Source organism: Rhamphochromis longiceps, linkage group LG14 (assembly GCF_057381845.1).
Source record: "Rhamphochromis longiceps isolate RC_006_pf linkage group LG14, R_longiceps_female_GT1.1, whole genome shotgun sequence".
Taxonomy (NCBI): Eukaryota; Metazoa; Chordata; class Actinopteri; order Cichliformes; family Cichlidae; genus Rhamphochromis; species Rhamphochromis longiceps.
In genome coordinates, this window is record NC_140570.1 from 40,390,944 (window position 1) to 40,410,070 (window position 19,127).

General features: G+C 46.7%; 2 protein-coding genes across 11 annotated transcripts in view; one reads left to right on the top strand and one right to left on the bottom strand.

Annotated features, from left to right (window-relative positions):
* Positions 1-461: 461 nt before the first annotated feature.
* Positions 462-6,584, bottom strand: ilkap (integrin-linked kinase-associated serine/threonine phosphatase). 4 transcript variants are annotated; one of them, XM_085429255.1, is made up of 10 exons: positions 6,270-6,327; positions 5,248-5,385; positions 5,003-5,120; positions 4,814-4,920; positions 4,360-4,453; positions 4,192-4,279; positions 3,977-4,107; positions 3,785-3,904; positions 3,392-3,473; positions 462-1,236 (listed from the first exon to the last, which is right to left on the bottom strand). In XM_085429255.1, exons 1-10 carry the CDS (start codon positions 6,310-6,312, stop codon positions 1,096-1,098), a joined length of 1,062 nt encoding a protein of 353 aa, XP_085285381.1. In that variant the 5' UTR covers positions 6,313-6,327; the 3' UTR covers positions 462-1,095. The 4 variants fall into 4 exon arrangements, with proteins under 4 accessions (XP_085285381.1, XP_085285380.1, XP_085285377.1 ...); XM_085429254.1 differs by lacking the exon at positions 6,270-6,327 and having other exon boundaries at positions 5,261-5,391; XM_085429251.1 differs by lacking the exon at positions 3,392-3,473 and having other exon boundaries at positions 463-1,236; positions 6,270-6,584.
* Positions 6,585-7,868: 1,284 nt separating this feature from the next.
* Positions 7,869-19,127, top strand: part of ltbp4 (latent transforming growth factor beta binding protein 4) — a 65,851-nt gene continuing 54,592 nt past the window's right edge. For all 7 annotated transcript variants that reach the window (XM_085429240.1, XM_085429244.1, XM_085429242.1 and 4 more), the window contains exon 1: positions 7,869-8,128. In XM_085429240.1, the coding sequence (XP_085285366.1) occupies positions 7,944-8,128 (185 nt within the window). In that variant the 5' untranslated portion in view covers positions 7,869-7,943. The remainder of the gene's footprint in view (positions 8,129-19,127) is intronic.

A 19,127-nucleotide genomic window follows, 5' to 3' on the forward strand; every position in this document is an offset into this window, starting at 1 on the left:
TTTATATTTAAAAATCATTCAGGATTTAATGAATCGATATCGTGTTATTCAAGCTAATATCGATCTTTTTGAACCCACACCTACTCGTAATTGTTTTTTGATTTTCTTTCACTGACTGAATTAAAACTCAACATGTAGTAAATAACAGGCACTACTACTTAAATGCATAAATATTTAAGGTTTTATGTGTAGTGTATATGCATTTGTTTTAAAATTCAGATTAGAACAAATATATTGACAAAATATTTAAAAAAAACTATACAAATATATTTTAGCCCTACAAAATTATGTTATTAGTTTTCTTTTATTAATTGTAGTTTCAAATCTCTTTTAAAAAAAGATGTTTGCATGTTTTCAGTGTTTTTCGCTGCTGCAAACCGACTTCTGTGAGGAATAAAATGCACGTAATCTTTCGAGGCCAACAAACTGAAACGTTTGACTTTCACCAGCATAATTTCACCTTTCGTTTCCTGTTTATTGGCAGAAAAAATGGCGTACATAGCTTTTTATCAGAAGTTACGATGAAACATTGAACATCTAATCGAATCACTTCATCACTAAAAGCATATTTGCACTGCAAAAGACTTACAAATGTGGATTGCACAACACTGGACATTATAGTTCTTCATTTCCACTTAATACTGTACAGTTGCCGTTATTGTATATATATATTTATATTTCTTCATACATTCCTATATATTTCTATACTGTGTATTTTGTTTATACAGTTATTTTATTTTCAACTTTAATTTTCTGTTTCTTTAGGCCACGAGCAGTTGTGTAAGCATTTCACTGCATATCATACTGTGCATGAGACAAATAAAATTAGAATTTGAAATGTTTTCTTCATCCAGCTGGACTTTTTGTTGCATCACAGAAGAAGAAAAAAACCTGTCCCTGCTGTGTTGTTTAATGATCGGGCTGCACGGTCTGATGGGTTTCCTCTTTATGTCCCGTTTGTGTTAATAAAGTTAACAAATTCAAACACTGATGGGACAAATCAGCTGATGGAGACGGAAAATAAATTTTTTTTATTGTAAAAGAAGCGGACGTTACAGCAGCAAGAACACAGAAACAAAGATGAGGACGGTGAGTTCAGTAGCCAATAGAAACCAGGATCACAGTGACGTTGTCAGCGCAGCCTCGTCTGACCGCCTCGCTTGCCAGCTGCTGACAGGCGGCCTCGAACCGCCGCTCCTCCTCCATCTGCCCCGCCCCCTTCTCTTTGCTCCCGTCCTGTAGGCATGAAGAGGAGGATGAAGGTCACCCAGCAGAACTCACATGTTTAACTGGATTAAGGCCAAAACCAGTGGGTGACCTTGCAGTGGGTGTCTCCATCTTTTGCATACAGTCTCTTTTTCTAAAACATACAGTGGGGCAAAAAAGTATTTAGTCAGCCACCGATTGTGCAAGTTCCCCCACCTAAAATGATGACAGAGGTCAGTAATTTGCACCAGAGGTACACTTCAACTGTGAGAGACAGAATGTGGAAAAAAAATCCATGAATCCACATGGTAGGATTTGTAAAGAATTTATTCGTAAATCAGGGTAGAAAATAAGTATTTGGTCAATAACAAAAATACAACTCAATACTTTGTAACATAACCTTTGTTGGCAATAACAGAGGTCAAACGTTTACTATAGGTCTTTACCAGGTTTGCACACACAGTAGCTGGTATTTTGGCCCATTCCTCCATGCAGATCTTCTCGAGAGCAGTGATGTTTTGGGGCTGTCGCCGAGCAACACGGACTTTCAACTCCCGCCACAGATTTTCTATGGGGTTGAGGTCTGGAGACTGGCTAGGCCACTCCAGGACTTTCAAATGCTTCTTACGGAGCCACTCCTTTGTTGCCCGGGCGGTGTGTTTTGGATCATTGTCATGTTGGAAGACCCAGCCTCGTTTCATCTTCAAAGTTCTCACTGATGGAAGGAGGTTTTGGCTCAAAATCTCACGATACATGGCCCCATTCATTCTGTCCTTAACACGGATCAGTCGTCCTGTCCCCTTGGCAGAAAAACAGCCCCATAGCATGATGTTTCCACCCCCGTGCTTCACAGTAGGTATGGTGTTCTTGGGATGCAACTCAGTATTCTTCTTCCTCCAAACACGACGAGTTGAGTTTATACCAAAAAGTTCTACTTTGGTTTCATCTGACCACATGACATTCTCCCAATCCTCTGCTGTATCATCCATGTGCTCTCTGGCAAACTTCAGACGGGCCTGGACATGCACTGGCTTCAGCAGCGGAACACGTCTGGCACTGCGGGATTTGATTCCCTGCCGTTGTAGTGTGTTACTGATGGTGACCTTTGTTACTTTGGTCCCAGCTCTCTGCAGGTCATTCACCAGGTCCCCCCGTGTGGTTCTGGGATCTTTGCTCACCGTTCTCATGATCATTTTGACCCCACGGGATGAGATCTTGCGTGGAGCCCCAGATCGAGGGAGATTATCAGTGGTCTTGTATGTCTTCCATTTTCTGATGATTGCTCCCACATTTGATTTTTTCACACCAAGCTGCTTGCCTATTGTAGATTCACTCTTCCCAGTCTGGTGCAGGTCTACAATACTTTTCCTGGTGTCCTTCAAAAGCTCTTTGGTCTTGGCCATGGCGGAGTTTGGAGTCTGACTGTTTGAGGCTGTGGACAGGTGTCTTTTATACAGATGATGAGTTCAAACAGGTGCCATTCATACAGGTAACGAGTGGGGGACAGAAAAGCTTCTTACAGAAGACGTTACAGGTCTGTGAGAGCCAGAGATTTTCCTTGTTTGAGGTGACCAAATACTTATTTTCCACCCTAATTTACGAATAAATTCTTTACAAATCCTACCATGTGGATTCATGGATTTTTTTTTCACATTCTGTCTCTCACAGTTGAAGTGTACCTCTGGTGCAAATTACTGACCTCTGTCATCATTTTAGGTGGGGGAACTTGCACAATCGGTGGCTGACTAAATACTTTTTTGCCCCACTGTATTTATAAGTCTAAACTATGAAGCAGAGCCTCGATTGAACATGTAGCCTAAAGGAGCTCAGGAAGGAAAGCGACTGTTTCTTTAAGTGTCATGAAGACGTCTCACCTCTCACTGTGAGATGGTGAAAGATGGACCCTTGGGCCCCCTCCTCGATTCGATTAAGGGTCCAGCTTCCACCATCCTACAGTGAGAGGTCAAACGTCTTCATGAAACGTAAAGAAACGGTTGCTTTTCTTCCTGAGCTCCTTAGATTACCTGGGTGACAGATTACACCCTCACAGATGAAAAACAATCCAAAGTTACATGAAGCTAATCTGCAGACACGCTAACTGCGCTCTTATTTTGTTACACTCATCCGTCGCACTTCCTGCTGATGCAGCGACTTGTGATTGGTGTTAAGGAGGACGGGCTGATACCTGGAGGACGCCGAGGACGAACTTCACGGCTTCGTCGGCTGAGAACACTTTGAACAGGCCGTCACAGGCCAGGATGAGGAACCTGCAGAGAGCAGGGACAGTGCTCACACACCTGCCTCCCAGATCACAGCAAACCAAAGCTGTTTAGGTCCAAATCCAGCTGTTTCCAGTTGTTTCTACTGTGCAGCATCTTATGTATTAAACACGTTTTATTTCTAGTTAGTGAACTCTCCATCACTCTCTCATTGGCGCCAACGGGCTGTGCACTGATGTAGCTCCACCTTCACTGTCACTACACTGATGCTCAGGTGAGCTCAGGTACACAGACCAGGCTGTTTTAAACGTCACGATTCTGTTTCTACATTCGTGGAGCACCTTTTGGTCTCTCCTTACCTGTCATTGGGCGTGAGCTGACACCTCCTCAGGTCAGGGGTCGAAATGACGCCACAGCGTTTGTACTGACCGTCCCCGATGGAGCGAGACACCTCCAGGACACCGAGCACGCGGCCATCCCTGCGGAGACACGAACACATCACCGTTAGCTGAGGCCGAGAGGCGCTGGTGGAGGACGGTAAGGATTCGGACCTGACGGTGCCGCCGGCTCTCTGGATCCTCATCCTCTCCTCGTAGATGGTCGGGTTGTGCTCCTTACTGAGCGCCAGAGTCAGCGACCTCCTCTGTCCGTCTGCCGCCGCCTCCATCCGACACATGACTGCCTGCAGACACGGAAACGTCGCAGCAGGAAGCTTAAGACAGGAAGAAAAAGAAGCGCAGGTGGAGGTGAAGAAACGCCGGCTCACCCTGCTGTCTCCCAGGTTGGCCACGTACACCATGTCGTCCACCACCAGCACGCAGGTGGCCGTGGAGCCGTCCTTCCACGCCGGTTTCCTGTCCACACAAACAGCTCGTCAACTTTTCCTGCTCCACATTTAAAAACAGCTGCGGCACACTGGCGCTCAGAGTCTTACTGGCTCGAGGCCTTCTTCAGGAAGTCTTCGTCGGTCTGCTTGAACGTGTCCAGGAGACACCTCTTAATCAGCTTGTCTGCGTTTTCAGCATCTCCTGAAAGAGACGACGTGCTTTAACCAATGAGAAGGCACCACGGCTCTCTCGCACGTTTATGTCAAAGTAAACTTACAGATGACTCTGGGTCTCTCTGGACTACTGCGCCCTCTTGTGGACATGACGTGATATTAAAGCAGTTTAAATCTTCTAATAATTAAACATGATTTATGTCAGATTTAACATCACTATTATTACTGCGGCATTAAAACAAGCAGCTGCCTCATCCATCATCCATCCAATCACGTCTATGACCGCACAGCGAGCAGGGAAACAGGAGACAGCAGCAACTGGACTTTCAAAATAAGAGCGAGGGGGGATTGACCACTGCGGGTCGTGAACAGCGTGGAGGAAACTCACCTGTGGGGAACTTCTTGGCGAGAGTGTGATGGAGGTTCTCAGCGGCGAATCCAGAGGCTCGAGCGCCGCCATGGCCGTCGAACACGGCGAAATACGAAACTCGGGACCTGCAGACAAAGACACGACGTCAGAGAGACCACACGGAGGAGCTGTGACCGATCATGATTGGTGGGCGTGACTTCCTCTTACACGTTTCCTGGCAGCGTGGACAGACAGCCGCTCATGTCCGGCAGCAGCACGTGAGCGTCCTGCATCTCCTCGCGCTCGCCACGCCTCGCCGCCACGTATCCTCTGAGCACTGGGAGGCCTAGACACACAAAGAGAGCGTGAGACCGGCGGCGTCCGCCCTCGCCTCTGCGAGTCGTATTCACGTGTGCTCGCGTCTGATTGGAGGAAAAGAAGCAAACAAACATTGTGGTGGAACAGCTGAAGACCTTCTTTGCAAACCTTCTTGACCTCCTCCTCCTCCTCCTCCCTGTGTGCTTCATCTCGTTTCCGTTTCAACCTTTTCTCCTCCTCCTCTTCTTCTCTGGTGGTTGGGGGTGGAGTTGTGAGCGGTGCTAGAGCAGGACCTGAGGAGGAATCGCATCAAACATTAGCCCGATGTCCTTCCTGACACAACCCTCGCCATTTACCTGCGTTTGTTCCTGCATTCATCACAGTCTAACATCACCAAAATCAAACACTCCACATCTCAGCTCGTGGAATTTCACACTTTTCTTTATACTTTTATTGAATTCATAGACCTGTTTAGGAGCACCAGCTACGGGTTTTTGTCCGTTTGCAAAGGGTGCTGGTGGAAAACATCCTCCTGCTGGATAAAGATGGAGGAGGAGGAAGAGGAGGAGGAAGGTGTGTTTGAGGGCAGCCAGACAGAAAGAAAGGTAGGAGTGTGGAGGTGAGAGCAGGAACGGTAAAGAGCCGTGACTGATATGGAAAGTGAGGCCAGGAGCATCTAAGGGTGAGATGGTCTGCGCATGTGCAGAGGAGGGACGTACATGCAGAGGAGGAGGGGGGGGGGGGGGGGGTGTGAGATGATAAGATGGTGATGATTCAGAGACAGCCTGTCTGGCTGTTCCTCACTGATACCAGTTATTAATAATCAAAGAGATCAATAACTGCGAGTTTACGCGGATATATCGAGTTTTAGAAAAAAATGTAATTCACTACAACCACGTTATGGAAGGAAATACGTCACTTTTAATTTTCCCGGTGCTTTGCTGACTATTTAGTGTTTTTACACAGTCAGATTTCACATTTTAGAGGTGAAAAACTGTCGCTGAGCTAATGAAACCTGCAGCTGCTGACCGACGAATCGATGCGTAATCGATCAGTCATGTCTGTGGGGTGTGAACTGAAGCACGGCTCCCGCAGCAGTAACGCTAACGTTAGCTCACTCGGCTCTGTGATGGAGCCTTAGCCCTGCTGCTAACGTCAAACCTTCCCGTTAACTCACCGGAGGTCTGAGTCGGTTCCGGCAGATCGTCGAACAGATCCATCCCGCTGCCCCGCAACAAGCTAACGAACCCGGATACCTGAGCGAACCGCCACTCCTGCCCCCAGCTCTCCGTGTCCGGGTGTCCGTGTCAGGGTGTGTGAGCTGACCCAGTTCGTGTTAAACCGACACGATTATTAAAGCGGGCCAAACTGTGCTAAAGACCCGCTGTCGCTTCTTTTGCAGCAGGAACTGTTCTTCATCTGCAGCCTCAGAGCTAGCCCTGCATTAGCAACACACGGCTACACACAACCTACTTCCGGCCGCTGCTTTCAAAACAAAAGCTTCAAATTATCCGAGCTGCAAATGTCCGGAAGTCTGTGAAGGAAGCTCTAAAAAAGACAACTTCGTTTCCATAGCATCGTTACGTTTAACCCGCAATAAGGACCTAAAGTTTTAGCAGTTGCACATATTTTGCTACATTAGGTTTTATTTAATTATGTTTTACATGTTTCTGTGAAATAATAAAGAGCATTCACAAACATCAGAATTTACTGTATTTACAGTGTTCTGTGGATCAGCAGGGAGTGTGTATTCGTCTGCTAATCAGAAGGTTGGTGGTCTATCCCTGACTGCACCAGCCAAAGATCCTTGGGCAAGATATTGATGCATCCATCGGAGTGTGAATGCTGGAAAGCACTAAGTTGGGAAAAGCAAATGTGCCTGTGTGAATGCGGCGTGCTGTATAAAGTGCTTTGAGTGCTTGACTAGAGAGTAAATAAGAACCAGTCCATCCATAACTCCTGCAGCTGTCCACGTTACAGATCAGTGTTTTGGATCCATAGTCAGGAAACTCCCCGGTCAGATCTTAATCTGATCTTAACTTAAGTGAGGATAACCTCATGGGTCTGTCAATCACTGACACACAGAGGGGCATCTGAATAAGCGATGGTTCAGCTTCATCCTGACAGAAACTGAGGTTACATGTCATAAAACGAGTAAAACACGCATTTGATAAAAGACTTAAGAACTATTTGTTGATCCCAGGCTGCTGACAGCTTACACAGTAATGCTGAAGTTACGGTGCTGCATTTGTGTCTTATTTGTCTGTGCAGACAGGTGTGCAGCCGACGCAGACGTGCTCGCGTGCAGTCCTGCAGAAGGCTGACAGCCCATTCAGTTCAGTTTTTTTTATGTAGCACCAAATCGCAATAAGCTCTTCGGCCTCCTCAAAAAGCCTATTGTGAGGTGAAGACCCTACAATGATGCAGAGGCTGAATCCTGATTGGTTGAAAAGTGGACATGACCAGAATATAGAGTGAAAGCAGAGATCACTGCATGAAGGGAGAGATGTGAAAAGCAAGTTAACACACACACACACACACACACACACACACACACACACACACACACACACACACACACACAGTCAGGTGTTTGTGATGGCACCCTCTGGTGCCAGAGAACAGCCACCGCAGAAGACCATCAGCACAGGCTCTCCACAGCACACTCCTCTCCCTCCTTTCCTTCCCTCCTTGCCTCCTTCGCCCGCCTCTGGCCTCTCATTGGCTGCTTGGCTGCTGCTCTCTTCCAGTTGGCTGGCGGCAGCAGCGGCTGTGGGTGTTCGGATGTCCCACACTGACAGAGAGCCTGAACCTCTCAGCTGCAGCTGAACTCGGAGCTCCTGCGGAGAACATGCGGCTCTGTGAGCTCTGCCTCTGGACCTGCTGGGCTGCAGCGCTCTGCTCCGCAGCACAACAGCACGCGGGACTGGAGACGAGCCCGGCCGGGGGGAGGAGGCTGAGCGCGGGCACAACCACGGCAGCACCGCGGGGGAGCGGAGGGAAGCCCGGGGACCGCCGGAGAGCAGCTCCGAGAGGGTGAGCACCGCACATATGACCATCACCGTCACATTCCACATCACCAACCCAAATAACTCACTTATAATCAGCCGGGCTGCTGTCGGTCTGCGGCTCACTTCATGTCTGAAATCATCTGAGAGGAGAGAACAAAAAACTTTGTGTGTCCTGGTCACGGTGACGTCACACCCGTGTGTAAACAGGCTCAGCTGAGTGAGGAGCTTTGGTTGTGTGCTTTGTGTTGGCTTGTCATCACAGCGAGTCCCGCAGGTGTGCTGTCTGCTGTTTAAATCTCTATCATCACAGACACAACAGGACTTCAGCTTCAGGCTGTGCAGGTGTGACCCTCAGGTGAGTGGTTGTGCAGGTATTATTCATCCTGACCGATTTCTCTCTAGTTCTGCTTTGTGCTCTGCTGGTGTCATCCAACTGCTGGGACCTGCTGCACAGGTGCACCGGCTCCTCCTCTGTGTCCACGGGAGCTGTGGAAGAGCATCTCCCTGAGGAGCAGGAGGAGCACTGCACAAATGCTACAGTAAGACCTCCATCGTGCTCCTCGTGCACGTTTCTGACCGACTGACTGTCAGAATCAGACTGCAGGAGGGCCAAACCTGCTGCACGGGAATCTTTGCTCACATCACTGTGCAGAACCAACAGGTCCAGCTCTAGTGGAGGAGAGCAGGCTCACACTGAGCACAAGAGACAGAGTCTGGAGATGCCGCGGTGAACGTTACGACCCTTCAGCCACATCCAGCAGGACCGGCCTGGCACCCTGGGGAGGAAAATCCTCGGACGGTCCCACAGACCTCCGGGTGTTAGCTACCGGTACCTGAGTGTCCTTAGAAACCAGGATGAAATCCTCAGACTCTGTCAGGCCGGGTCCACCTGCAGCAGGCCCCAGACCCCTCCTGGTGGAGGACGATGCCTGGCCTCAGAGTGTGCAGGCATTTCTTTGATGACGAAGGCATTGATGCCACCGATCGGCGCTCATGCTCCTCAGACCTGAATCCAGAGGTGAGGTTTGTGTATTGCACCGCAGGAGCTCACGGATGCCCTGACCCAGGTCTGGGAGGAGCTGACCACCTCCCATCAGGAGAATGCACAGATGTTTGTGGGAGCACTTTTGGGCACGTAGAGCTGCTTGAAGATGGATTTGGACAGCTGTAGGCAGCTCAAGTTTGCAGGAGGGGACTGATATCTTTAAAACAGTCGACATGTGAACAGAATTACAGATATTAAAGCTCAAACATATTTTTATCAAACTAGATGTTTGATGTCTCTGTTCATATTCGATGCAAAACATGTTATGCTGTTCTTATTTTTGAAATCCTTACATTCATATTTATGGATAAGACCAAAGTCCTGCTTCATCGTGCAGGCCTCAGGTGAGGCTGCTTTCCAGGTGCTGGACACATTAAAACAGCTGGATTACCCTGAACAACATGTCTGAGAGCATCTGGTCTACCTGTCTGTGATGTAGTGTGACCGTAAGGCAGCTCAGGAATGTGTGTGTGTGTGTGTGTGTGTGTGTGTGTGTGTGTGTGTGTGTGTGTGTGTGTGTGTGTGTGTGTGTGTGTGTGTGTGTGTGTGTGTGTGTGTGTGTGTGTGTTGACCGTGCGGGTTTAGGGGTAGATTCAGGCTCAGGTCGGGGTTATCGTCCTTATAAACAGTGTGTGTTTAAACAGAGCCGGTTTAAGGGGGGAAATCAGAATACTTTATTGATCCCTGGGGGAAATTATTTTTTGTTACAGTGCTCCATTTTAAACCAACATTAAGACAAGACAGACAATACGCTAACTAAGAATAGTACAATATATACATATATATACATACATACATACATAAGTCACTTATAAATAAATAGTTGGAAAAGAAACATGTGTAGCTGTAGCAGCAAACAGTGTGTTAAGTGGATGCGTTGTACAGGGAGATGGCCACAGGCAGGAATGATTTCCTGTGTCGTTCAGTGGTGCTTTTCGGTAATCTCAGTCTCTCACTGAACGAGCTCCTGTGACTGACCAACATGTCATGGAGTGGGTGGGAGGTGTTATCCAACATTGTCTTTATCTTGGACAGCATCCGCCTCTCCGACACCACCTTGAGGGAGTCCAGCTCCATCCCCACAACATTGCTGGCCTTACGGATCAGTTTATTAAGTCTGTTGGCATCTGCGACCCTCAGCCTGCTCCCCCAGCATGCAACAGCATAGAGGATCGCACTGGCCACAACAGACTCATAGAAAATCCTCAGCATTTTCTGGCAGATGTTGAAGGACCTCAGTCGCCTCAAAAAATAGAGACGACTCTGGCCCTTCCTGTAAAGTGCTGTGGTGTTTTTAGCCCAGTCCAGTTTATTGTCAATGTGTACTCCAAGGTATTTATAGTCCTCCACAATGTCAACACTGACCCCCTGGATTGAAACAGGGGTCAAGTGTTTCCTGGTCTTCCTGAAGTCCACGATCAGTTCCTTGGTCTTTGCCACGTTGAGCTGCAGATGATTCTGCTCACACCACGTGACAAAGGAGTCGACCACAGCCCGGTACTCTGTCTCATCATCCCTGCTGATGCATCCAACCACCGCAGAGTCATCAGAAAACTTCTGAAGATGGCAGGTCTCTGTGCAGTGGCTGAAGTCTGTGGTGTAGAGGGTGAAGAGGAAGGGGGAGAGGACAGTCCCCTGTGGTGCCCCTGTGTTGCTAATCACCTTGTCAGACACACACTGTGGGAGACGTACATATTGTGGTCTTCCTGTCAGGTAATCAACAATCCAGGACACCAGAGAAGCATCCACCTGCATCGCTGCTAACTTATCACCCAGGAGGGTCGGCCTGATGGTGTTGAAAGCACTGGAAAAGTCAAAAAACATGACCCTCACAGTGCTCGCCGGCTGGTCCAGATGGGTGTAGACACGATTGAGCAGGTAGATGATGGCGTCCTCTGTTCCGAGACGAGGCTGATAAGCGAACTGAAGGGGATCCAGATGTGGTCTTACTATGGGTCGCAGCTGGTCCAGGATGAGCCTTTCCAGGGTCTTCATGATGTGGGAGGTCAGTGCCACGGGCCTGTAATCCTGGGGGCCACTGGGACGAGGCGTCTTTGGTACAGGGACGAGGCATGATGTCTTCCACATCACCGGGACCCTCTGCAGACTCAGACTCAGCATAAACAGTTTATGAAAGACTCCACACAGCTGGGGGGCACAGGTCTTGAGGACAAGGGGACTCACTCCGTCTGGTCCAGCAGACTTGCCTGAGTGAAGTCTCCTCATTTGCATCTCAACCTGGTATTGAGTGAAGGTGATGGGTGGGGGAGGGGTGTCAGGAATCTCACAGGAGGCAACATGTGACAGGAGGCAGACATGTTTGTGTAGAAGCAGGCCTCGTTGGCTTCAGCGTGCTGTCAGAGGAAGCGGCTGATTTAGCGTCATGCTCTCCAAACGCTCTACATGATGAAACGTACGCACAACGTTTTTTGGTCCCACACTCTACGTAAAGCTGATTTGCTTTGTTTTTGGTGCTTTGACCCATGAAGTGATCTTTTTAATTTGATTGGAAATTGTTGTCACGTGATGTGATCACATGACCTTCAACATGTATGTGGTGTAATTTTGTGTGTTATTGTGTGGTGAAGTGCAGGTGTGCTCAGGTAAAATGGGAGAGTGCGAGTTGGTAGTCACTCCTGTCGCAGTGAGGTTGGTAAGCTGGCCAATCAGAAGAAGGTGGGGAGTTTGGTGTTCGTGTTAGCATACATTAGCATCTGCCACTTTGCTTCTGACAAACTCTTTATAACAAACATTGTTTGTTTGCTGTGAGATAAATACATTAAAAGTCTTCTTCTGCTGAGTCTGCAGAGGGTCTTTCTACATAAAACCACAGAAGAAGACAATGCTGCTTATTGCAGAGTTGCATTAATTTCAGCAGCAAACATTCAAAAGTCAAAATCCTTGAAGGATTTTCTGTACAAATCAAAGAAGTTCTGCTGTTAATCTGCCAGACATCACAAAGTCCACTTTTCTTTTCTCACCGTGCACATGCTGCACGTTGAATGATCCGAGTGTCTGCAGCAGGAACCACGTTACAGCAACATCTGCTGAGGAGAGAAGCCGGCTGACGGTGGAGATGCTGTCTGACAGAATCGTATATAAAACATGTTAATACTTAGCGTGTAGGACAGCACACGTCTGTCTGTGATTCTGCTGACTCTGAAACATCTTAAAGCCTCCCTGCTGCTGACACCGGTTTAATCTCAAACAGAAGAAGAAGAAGCTGCTGCGACTAAAACCAGCGTAGATCAGTTTAATGACAGCAGCTCTGCTCTGCGTCCACGTAGCAATCAGAAAGTCGAGTTTTTGTTTGATTTTATTTGCGTAATTAAATGCTCAACACTGTGTTTACCTTTATTTTTGTCCTGTATCGATACTTTTACATTTTCCTGCTTATATTAAGTTTCTTTGTATGAATGTGTGTATTAGCACACATATTTCTGTGTGAATCTATTCTGTTTATTTCAGTTCCATATTTTTTTCTTGGACTCTGTTAGAGCAGCTTTGCATGAGTCACAGTTTAAAATAATCCCTCTTTATGCCGTTCTGGGCCTTGATGCAGCCCGTCAGTTCATTCTCTATCTGAAACAAGCTGTTTTCATTTCTGTCCCCACAAAGGATCTTTCTTCTGATTGGTTGCCCCTCATAGATATTAGGTGGGTGGAGCTTCTCAACATGAGGTGACCGTACTAGAGCTATGCCTTTTCTATGACCTCACAGATCCAAGAGTAGAAAAAACTGTAAGAAACTGAGTGTTAAGAGAAGTCTGAAGCTACACCGACATCAGTATTTAAAGTTTTGGTCATGTTTAAAATGAGCGTTTCCCTCTGGAACAGGAGATGTACAACAGGAAATACCAAAAACCCTACACGTTAATAAAGGACGGAGAAAGCTCAGACTGACTGAGGGCGAGCTTTGTGTTTGTAGTTTTCTTTGTGGATGAAATGTGGAGGCCAACAAGCTGCTCAGTGTCTGAAGGCTAAAGCAGATTCTTTGAAGCTCAAAGTGTCTGAGAGCGTAGGAAGCAAACACAGGCTCGTGGTTTCAGAGCAGCTGTGGACTCCCTGACTCGAGCCGACTCGGGCTCCTTCCTGACTTCTGGGTCATTCTTGTAGGTCTTTGGTGTTGGTGAAACTCTGGGATAATGTCCCCGAAAAGTCAGTGAAACAACCGTGTGTGTGTGTGTGTGTTTATGCCCCTCCCCCTGCACCTGACGTGGCACAGGTTGTAGTCATTTTAACAGAACAGCTTGTAATGAAAATATAAAAACACTCATTCAGATTCAGCACTGTGCTTCGTCCCCAGAAAGAGTCTCGTATGACCGTCACCGTGTTATTGTTGGCAGCTTAACTTCATTAATCCCTTGTTTCCTTAAAGTGCAGCGATTAGATGACTGATTAGTTGTTTGAGAAACAGTTAATTTTATAAAAGCTGCTGCAAAATGAAATGCTGTCTGCAGGTCTGCATGACCTGGAGGAGGGTCATTACTCTGTTTGTAGGACGATTTGTTCTCAGTCGCTTTCCTGAGGAAAGATTTCTTATTTTTAGCTTCTGATGTGTTTCTACTAAACTGAATGTGTTTCGATTTTTATTTATTCGATTGACTCTGAAAGCAGAGCTTTAACTTTCACTTGCTGGCTATTGTGGATCATCATATTTGATCAGGTGAAAGCTGTTTTAAAGTGGGAGACACTAAAACACTTGTTTCAGAGAGAGGACACACTAAGTTCCAGTATAAGATAAAGAAGGATGATTTTAAACCACAGATCATGCAAATATGGTTCTGGAAATGATCAGACACTTCAGATTATTCTGCAGTTTGAATACTTGGGGATTATTCGATGATTGTGTTGCTCTAAGGCTGCAGGTGAAAGCATCAACAAAACGTATTTACGCTGAGCTTTTTGTCGTGCTTTGCAGACTCAGGAAAATCCTTCGAATGTCTTTGTATTAAAGGTCTTAAAATCTTAAATTTAATCTGGTGAACCAGCAGAAATCTTGCGACGTGCTTATTTCTATCAGCTGCCGTTCCTGTATGAAGGGGTCTTTGCTCTAACTTGTACCCCTGCGCCTCTCTCCGGACTCACCCGTCTGTGTGTATACAGGTTCAGGACTGTATGTGTGGTAATGCTAAATCTTTGTTTGGACACACACTGATCCCGGTGTGAGTTAGTGGGGCCTCCTGTGCTGCTACAATACGACCGGTACGCTGTGAGTAATGATTAAATCCTCTGCAGAGAAGCTGTGTCCACACTTGGTCGGCTACATTTAACAAACAGCGTCTCATCTCTGCTGCCACCCCCGAAACCCGAACCAAGCCCGAGCCCGGTGTATTCATCGCTGTCAGAGTTATATCTGTTAGACCGCCTTGTTGCTTTCATGTCTGAACATCAGAAGATCTCCAGCCTAAACAATATATATAATCAATTTTCTCCCACTTACCCGGGTCACAGAGATACCCTCACATTCCCCTCCACATCCACTTCCTTGGGATACCGAGATGTTCTTGAAGCAAGCCTGCAGCCCGGATTGTTCTTAAGCCTTTTTCAGCTGCATTATAGATGTTTAACATAAAGTTGTGTTTCTGTTACGTTCATGCAAAAAGATGCAAAGCGAGAAATGGATCAGTATTTGATGTTTGATGTTTTCGAAGCTGTCTCCAGGTGCACAAAGACCAGTTTTCAGACTGATCTACGGACTTGGCTTCAAAGGATTGCAGTGAAGTTGCTGCCGAGACAGAACTTTCTCTGTTAATGAATATTGGAGAACTTCCCACAGTTACCACGACTCCCACAGCGTTCTTTAAAATCTAGAACTAGTTCCACTTATTTTCAGTGGAGAAGCATCAGTGGCATTTCCCAAAAGTGTAGCCTAACACACAAATGTCTCCATCCAAAATATGCACCAGAGAACTTGCCCATTTACTTTTTGGCTGCTCATCTTCGGGTGTTTGTGTGACCTCAGACTGACTCCATAACTTGTGTTGCACAGAGTTTGACCACTTCAGGACTTGGTTTTGGGACCTCTTGGAAACTTGCTGTTCAGACTGTCTCAGTTTCTTCACTTTTAATGTGAATGTGAGTAAAATAGACTTCAATGATATTTAATCTCTGGTTTTGGAGCATCTTGTACCAATGGACAACAGCCTAGAACCAGCTCCCCTGGTGTGGAAGAGTTCTTGGGTGGATTTAAGTGGTCTCGATGCCAGAAAGACTCCCAAAGACCTTTTTGTCTTTGGGAAGTGTTTCTAGAGTGATTTCCACTTTGGTTTCATCGTTCTAGATTTGAGTTAATCTCAGACTCAGTTTTGGATTTAGAGCAATTGTCTCGGAAAAAACCCACGAACCCTAATGCTCAGGATTCAGTGTCTTTAGGGCTCTGATTGGCTGTTTGGGATCATGTTTTCTCTGCAGGGTGATCCAACACCTTTGATCAGCTGACTGCTTGTGTTAAGCTTTCAAACAAATCCTTTCTCTGGTTTCCCTCACACTTCCTGTTGCACACAGCTGTGGAGTCACACTGGCCCGTCACTTTGATGAGGGGCAGCGGCTCTTGATCCAAGGTTTGCCTGTGAATTGACTCCTTTTTCCAGAAGACCTGCGAGGTAACGGTTTACTGGGAATGTTTAAATGTTTTATTGGAAGACCGTGAACCCAGCCGCAAATAGCGGCCTGCTTGTTTGTAAGGAGGGAATGGTTTTTTTTTACCTTTTATTACTTCTAAATCAAGTGTCAGGGACCAAGCAGTAAAGCATAAAGGACACAGGTGGTTTTAATTCAAAAAACGGGTTTTATTGACCCAAAAATATGAAAATATATTTAACAAAGCCAAAACTTAAACAGGCAGACCAATAAAAGAGGTCAACTCAATAGACTAAACTCAAGATAATAATTAACAAAACCTCAAACAAACATATGGTAAACTGACCTGCTGAAATGACACACAGGGGGACTTAAATACTGGTTTAGCTAAACCAAATGACACACATGGGGGAAAACAAGATGGCTGCCATATAACCAACTAATACAAAACATTTAAACAAACATGAAACACCCCCCAGGCAATGAAGCATGTGGTGCAATCCAATTAGGCTGTCAGCAGTACTTCAGGTCTCCCAGCCCTTTGCCAGACAGGAGGAGACACCAACCCCCAGGTAACTCAAACAAAGAAAGATGTATTAATATAACATAAAACAGAACTTTGACCTTGCAAGGTTAATATGTGTGCACGCCATATAAACATTGGAAGGTGTGATGGAAAAATGAATACATTTAACAAAGAAACGATATTGAACAATAAATAGAATATTTTAAAGTAGTGACTGTAAATTAAACTAAAGTGAATCAACGGGTGATGAGGTGTGGAGCTTACCATGTGTGGCATGCCATCACACACCTCCCCTCTTCAGAGCTCTCGCTGGAACAGCGAGAGAGATAGTCAGCAGTAAGGTTCTCCTTGCCTGGTACGTGGTGGACAGTGAATCAGAATGGCTGTAAGGCCAGGTACCAGCGGGTAATTCGCCCATTTGTGTCCTTCATCTGCTCAAGCCACTGTAGTGCTTTGTGATCAGTTTCCAAGGTGAAGTCTCTTCCCAGTAGATAGTAGCGGAAGGAGTCCAGGGCCCACTTGATCGCTAAGGTCTCCTTCTCTACTGTGGAATACCGAACTTCCCGTGGAAACAGTTTCCGGCTGATGTAAGCCACTGGATGGCGGCCTTCCATGGTTTCCTGAAGGAGGACAGCTCCCAGGCCCCGATCTGAAGCATCAGTCTGTAATATGAATGGTTCATCAAAGTTGGGACTGTACAAAACCGGTTGCTTACTTAGTGACTGTTGTATGTCATGAAACGCTGCCACTGCCTCCTCTGTCCACTGGATGTAATTGGGGGAACGTGATCCCGTCAGGTCTGTGAGCAGAGCTGCCCTGTTGGAGAACTGAGGGATGAAACGACGGTAGAAACCTGCCATGCCCAAAAAGGATCTCAGCTGCTTCCTTGTTTGGGGCAGGGGGGATGATTCCATGGCCTCGATTTTGCTGACTTGTGGCCTGATAACCCCCCTTGCCGATGACATGGCCCAGGTATTCTGTCTCAGCAGCGGCGAAAACACACTTTGACGGATTCACCCTCAACCCAGCTGAGTGCAGGTGGTCCAGAACAGTTCGCAGGTGTTCCACATGCTCCTCCCAGGTGTTGCTGTGGATAACAATATCATCCAAGTAAGCAGCAGCAAAGTCAGAGCAGTCATGTAATACCTGATCCATCAGCTGTTGGAAAGTTGCTGGAGCTCCATGTAGTCCAAATGGCAAGACTGTAAATTGGAAAAGCCCCCATGGTGTTCTGAATGCTGTGAACTCTCTGGACCGTTGAGTGAGTGGGACCTGCCAGTAACCCTTACACAGATCTATTGTGGTCAGGTACCTTGCTTTTCCCAGACGTTCAAGTAGATCATCAATTCTTGGTGTCGGGTAGGAGTCAAACATGGATTTGATTTCAGGTACCTGAAATCAATGCAGAACCTCATACTCTCATCCTTTTTGGGTACCAAGACCACAGGGTTGCACCATTCACTCTTAGATCTTTCAATGATCCCTAGAGATAGCATCAAATCGATTTCCTTCTTCAATGAAGGCAGCAGACGTTCTGGGATCCTGTAACTTAATCGTCTCACAGAGGCACCTTCTCGTACCACAATATCATGTTCGACAATGTCAGTTCTCCCTGGATTCTCTTGAAAGACTGCTGATTTACACATTTCTCTCACCTGCTGCTGCTTGTCCTCTGGGAGATGGCTGAGATCATAATCTAGAGAGCCAGCAGGTGGTAGATATTGCTCATCTGCTTCATCTTCTTCAGGCACTCGCCGTATGAGCATTGCATCTGCCTTGTGTTCAATACGCTCCACCCACTCCTTCAGAAGGTTTATATGCAAGACCTTGCTGGAGCGCAACTGCCCTGGGGTGGACACCTCATATGTGGTGGGTCCCAGCTTCCTCATGACTTCAAATGGCCCCTGCCACTTTGCCAACAATTTGTTGTTGTCACTGGGGAGGAGCACGAGCACCTTTTGTCCTGGCTCAAACGCACGCTGACGAGCAGATTTATCATACCAAGACTTCTGCTGCTGCTGGGCCTCCACCATATGTGATTGAGCAAGTTCACCCATTTTCTCCAACCGTTCTCTCATTTGAATGACATAAGACAAAATGTTCTTGGATCCCCCCTCCACCTTGTCTCCCTCCCAAATCTCCTTTAACAGAGTTAGAGGGCCACGAACCTCATAACCATACAACAGCTCAAAAGGTGAAAAACCTGTGGAGGCTTGGGGGACTTCTCTATAAGCAAAGAGTAGATATGGCAGCCATTGATCCCAATCGTTACCACTGTCGTTGACAAACTTCCTGAGCATCTGTTTCAATGTCTGGTTAAACCGTTCTGTCAGCCCATCAGTTTGAGGGTGGTATGGTGAAGTTCTCAGACCCCGGATACCCAACAACTGATAAACTTGCTTTAACAAAGTAGACATGAAGTTAGTGCCTTGATCAGTTAGTATTTCTCGTGGAAACCCAACTCTTGCAAAGAACTGCACTAAACAAAATGCAATGGGCTTGGCCTTTATAGATTTTAAAGGGAACACCTCAGGATATTTTGTGGCATAATCTGTTACAACAAGCATGTAACGATTTCCTGCTTTGCTCCTCTCAACAGGCCCTACAATATCCATTCCAAGACGCTCAAAAGGAGTGCCGATGACAGGGAGAGGTTGGAGTGGAGCTCTATGGGGGATTTTAGCAGATGTTATCTGACACTGTGGGCAACTTTTACAAAACTGAGCCACATCTTTGCTAAGACCAGGCCAGTAGAAATGATGTTTGATGCGAGCTGTGGTCTTGTGTTTACCAAGGTGGCCAGCCCACGGAATAGAATGCCCTAAGGTGAGAATGGCGTTTCTAACCTTCTGGGGAACCACCAGCTGCAGCA

Bases quoted from the DNA above. Each gene is read 5' to 3' on its own strand.
- ilkap (XM_085429255.1), bottom strand. From the start codon at position 6,312: ATGGATCTGTTCGACGATCTGCCGGAACCGACTCAGACCTCCG. The intron at 4,454-4,813 runs GTGAGTTTCCTC...CGTCTCTTTCAG, and splicing joins CGCCAAGAAGTTCCCCACAG to GAGATGCTGAAAACGCAGAC. The intron at 4,108-4,191 runs GTGAGCCGGCGT...CCGTGTCTGCAG, and splicing joins CCAACCTGGGAGACAGCAGG to GCAGTCATGTGTCGGATGGA.